General features: G+C 39.9%; 1 protein-coding gene across 1 annotated transcript in view; it reads right to left on the reverse strand.

The window, feature by feature from the left end:
• Nucleotides 1-1,047: 1,047 nt before the first annotated feature.
• The window catches only part of ALG8 (ALG8 alpha-1,3-glucosyltransferase), a 37,330-nt gene continuing 34,026 nt past the window's right edge, over nucleotides 1,048-4,351 (reverse strand). Inside the window, 3 exon segments of the mRNA XM_017893533.1 lie at nucleotides 1,048-1,296; nucleotides 2,606-2,694; nucleotides 3,000-3,149. Of these exon segments, the coding sequence (XP_017749022.1) occupies nucleotides 1,066-1,296; nucleotides 2,606-2,694; nucleotides 3,000-3,149 (470 nt within the window). The 3' untranslated portion in view covers nucleotides 1,048-1,065.

Raw genomic sequence — 4,351 nt, forward strand, 5'->3', positions numbered from 1 at the left:
CTTCCCTCCCCCTTTGGCAAGATCCCCATCTTTGTCTCTGCAATAACAGACCCAAAAGAAGTCTTAGAAAATGGAGTAGACGGAAGAGATGGAATAGCTGGATTCCATCTCAGAATGCCATTGACCTTGGAGTCTCTCTGATCTTAGGGGATAATGGGTAAATAAAATGTATGAATTCTGCCTGAGGGCTGAAAAATAAAATAGAAATAAAATAACATGGTGAAAGTTCCTACTGTTGGCTAGATAAATGTTGGCTGAATTTGAATGTGTGGCAGATATTACGCAAAATGGGGTCCTGGATAAAAAGCGTATATGAAGTACTCTTAAGGAAGGGAAAGGATAAGAACCAGACTGCAAAAACCACTTCAGTTCCTGCACATGATGAAAGGTTTAAGTGGCCACCTTATAAAAACTGCAGTGCTTGCTGTTAGAATAAATGAGCTGCACGAGATATCTTTAAATCAATGTAAAGTAGCTGTGGTTTGTAGTTTCTGCTGCCTGGCCAAACCAGTACCTTAACTACTCTCCTTGGCTTTGTGAGTATTGTCACTGTATAATTTCAAAGAAAAAAAATCTGGAACAAGGTGTACAGAATGGGGACAGTACACCATCTGCCTGTGTACATGCCAAGAGGAAAATGTAGCAGCTGGTAACAATCCAGAAGTTTCTTTGTGCATACAAAATGGCATTTCATTTATATTTCCTTAGCACAGGATTCTAATTATGTTTTATATCCTCACAATGGTTAGCATAGGCTACAAGTAATTATGCAGTTAATCAGACTCCCCATTTGGCTTGAGCAAGCACAGCAGTCTGAATGATCTCAGACAATTTTAACAGGGAAAGGCGAGATATTTTTTCAGATGTGTTTCAGTGCTTATGGAGGGCCAGTGGCTTCTCACCATGGTGACAATCAGGTTGCTAGGCTGGGCAAGAACAAGTGTGGAAGAACAATGGTGCTCTAAACTGTTCTACGAATGGCTGATGCCACTGGCAACTTTCTTCAAGTTCTGGTTAATTTCCCATGAAATAATTGCTTGGCACACATCCAAGCAGTTCCTTTATTCATTGCTTCTTTGTCTTGCCAACAGGAGGGTCAATCAATACTGAAACATATAGTTTGAACCAAGCATATGTGATGCCTACTGCACAGTACACTGAGGTTAGTAACAAAGGGAGGAAGGGGTACTTCACCTTCCAGGAGGTGAAAGGAAATACAAATTCACAGCAGACTTCCAGAGGCCCCAGGCCAAGCAGGTAGAAAGTTTCCATCCAATTAAAAAGAGGTTTTCTTTTCTGAAGGAAAAATGAGAGAAAAGTCTGATTTTAGATGAGTCATCCTGGTTTAGCAAACATTTCCTAGCTAAAGCTTCCCCATCTGCACTGTCTTGTTGTCAATTATTATAGCCAAGGCCAGAGTCAAGAGTTCTAGACCAACCTGGGCAACATGGAGAAACCCTATCTCTACTAAAAATACAAAAATTAGCCAACCAGGGTGGCAAAGGCCTGTAATCCCAACTACTTGGGAGGTTGAGGCAGAAGATCGTGCCATTGCACTCCAGCCTGGGTAGCAACAGTGAAACTCTGTCTCAAAAAAAAAAAAATTATAGCTAACATTACATACAGTTTAGAAAGAAAAAGTTTCCACCTATAATTCTGTAGTAAAAATTTGCACACAGTCGGGCGCGGTGGCTCATGCCTGTCATTCCAGACCTTTGGGAGGCCGAAGTGGATGGATCACCTGAAGTTGGGAGTTCAAGACCAGCCTGATCAACATAGAGAAACCCCGTCTCTACTAAAAATACAAAATTAACTGGCCACGGCAGCTCACGCCTGTAATCCCAGCGCTCTGGGAGGCCAAGGTGGGCGGATCACCTGACGTCAGGAGCTTGAGAGCAGCCTGGCCAACATGGTGAAACCCCATCTCTACTAAAAATACAAACAATTAGCTGGGTGTGTTGGTGGCGCATGCCTATAATCTCAGCTACTCAGGAGGCTGAGGCTGGAGAATCGCTTAAACCGAGGAGGTGGAAGTTGCAGTGAGTGGAGATCGCGACATTGCACTCCAGCCTAGGCAACAAGAATGAAACTCTGTCTCCAAAAAAAAAAAAAAAAAATTAGCTGGGCATGGTGGCGCATGCCTGTAATCCCAGTAACTCGGGAGGCGGAGGCAGGAGAATAGCTTGAACCCAGTAGGCGGAGGATGTGGTGAGCCGAGATCATGCCATTGCACTCCAGCCTGGGCAAGAAGAGTGAAATTCCATCTCAAAAAAACAAACAAAAAAAAATTTGTACATAGTAACTTTTAGTTTTTTCCATATGCATCTGTATTTAATAGCTTTATTCATAAAGCATATTTTACATTCAGTTTTTGAGTTTTCATATACGATTTTATTTTAAGTAGTCCTCCTCAAATAATCCCCCAAACTAAAGACACAAACTATGTTGTCTCACCTGAGTGATGGGATTGAGTGATTTCTCCCTCTATTTACCAATGTTTTTTGTAATGTTGTCGTATTACTGTTATAACTTAAAAATAAAATTTAAAAAGCTTATCTGACCATTTAGGTGTAAACATTTCACAAGAGTAAGTATAATTTTAAACTTTTTTTTTGGATTACCTGAATAAAGTCTTCAGTGACGAAATACTATATATGGTGAATAGTAACATGAGTAAGATTTTAATGGGAAGTTCTGTTAAAAGAACAGAAAAAAAAAGAATTGAGCTGATGAGAGAAAGACTTATGATGCTGAAAGTAATATAAGCACACTGACACAGCTATATAATGCTAATAATGTTTTTTAAGTTTAATTTTACATTTTTGTGACATCCAGAGATGCTGAGAATTAGGGGAAATTGGAGTTTTTATTTAAGAAGATGAATGATCTCTCTCCTTCCAAGAGATTTTAGGGTTGTTTAAATCAGATGTATTAATCTCTAGGCCTTGATGAAAAGGGTGTGATAGTCAAATATATCTTTCTCAAAAGAAGCTGTTTACCTGGTGCAGTGAAAAGCAGAGGAAAGAGGGAATAATGTCCTGTTGTGGTCAGAATCAGAAAAATCGAAGCATCTCCTGCTTTTTGCACAGACAAAAGGCTAAAATAAAATAATTTCTTAAAACAACAACTGATATTACACTTGCAAATAGCTTAAATAAACTGCATCTCTTATTACATTAGAATTGGCTTAGGCATAAAAGAACATGATGATTTTGCCACAAGTTCAATTTAGTTGAGAATATTAATTTTCTAGTAGGAAACTTTAAGCAATCAATAGCATGTATCAAACTGAATCAGGGGTATCATAAAAGAACCTTGCTTCTGGCCGGGCACAGTGGTTCATGCCTCTAATCTCAGCACTTTGGGAGGCCGAGGCAGGAGGATCAACTGAGGTCAGGAGTTCAAGACCAGCTTGCCCAACATAGTGAAAACCCGTCTCTGCTAAAAATACAAAAATTAGTTGGGCATAGTGGTGGGCGCTTGTAATCCCAGCTACTCAGGAGGCTGAGGCAGAAGAATCACTTGAACCTGGGAGGCAGAGGTTGCAGTGAGCTGAGATCGTGCCATTGCACTCCAGCCTGGGTGACAGAGCGAGACCCTGCCTCCAAAAAAAAAAAAAGAATCTTGCTTCCCTGAGTAATCGCCTTCTCCAAAGACAGGAATGTTGTGGGATTGGGAGCTGCCTAGTGGTGGCAGTCAGGGAAACAGGACTTGGAGTTTCATTTCCAACCTATAGCTCATCTGTTGGACAATGCCCTTTACCTGCTGATGTTCGGTGTGAATTCAGACTAAAGACATTAAAAGTTTTGCTTTACTTTTAATTTGGAAACTCCAAGCGGCTAAATGAACCCAGACAAGCCATATACTGGCCTGACAAATTTGCTTAATGTACTTTCAGAGCTTAAATGATTTCTCAAGATTTAAGAAAAATATCAAGAAAAAGGCTATTATTACCATTTATCTATCGATTGGGTTTCAACTATGCCTAAATTGGACACTATTACATTTAAAATGGTTTTTTTTTAGCATGGCATAGTGAAAACATCATAGACTCAACATCATAAGATTCAGGTCCTAACTCTAATTCTTGCGACCTGTATGACTTCGGATAAGTCACAAACATTTTGAGCCCTAGATTCTTCAGATGTTAAGACAGAGAATAAGCCTGTTTTGGTGGCTCACACCTGCAATCCTAGCACTTTGGGACGCTGTGGTAGAAGACTGCTTGAGCCCAGTAGTTTGAGACCAGCATAGGCAACATGGCAAGACCCTGTCTCTACCAAAAGAAAAAAGAAAAAAAAAAAGGGAATAATACCCATTTATTTTATCTTTTTTTTTTTTTTTTTTTTTT

The sequence above is a fragment of the Rhinopithecus bieti genome, unplaced genomic scaffold (genome assembly GCF_001698545.2).
Source record: "Rhinopithecus bieti isolate Rb0 unplaced genomic scaffold, ASM169854v2 scaffold_23868, whole genome shotgun sequence".
NCBI classification, from domain to species: Eukaryota; Metazoa; Chordata; class Mammalia; order Primates; family Cercopithecidae; genus Rhinopithecus; species Rhinopithecus bieti.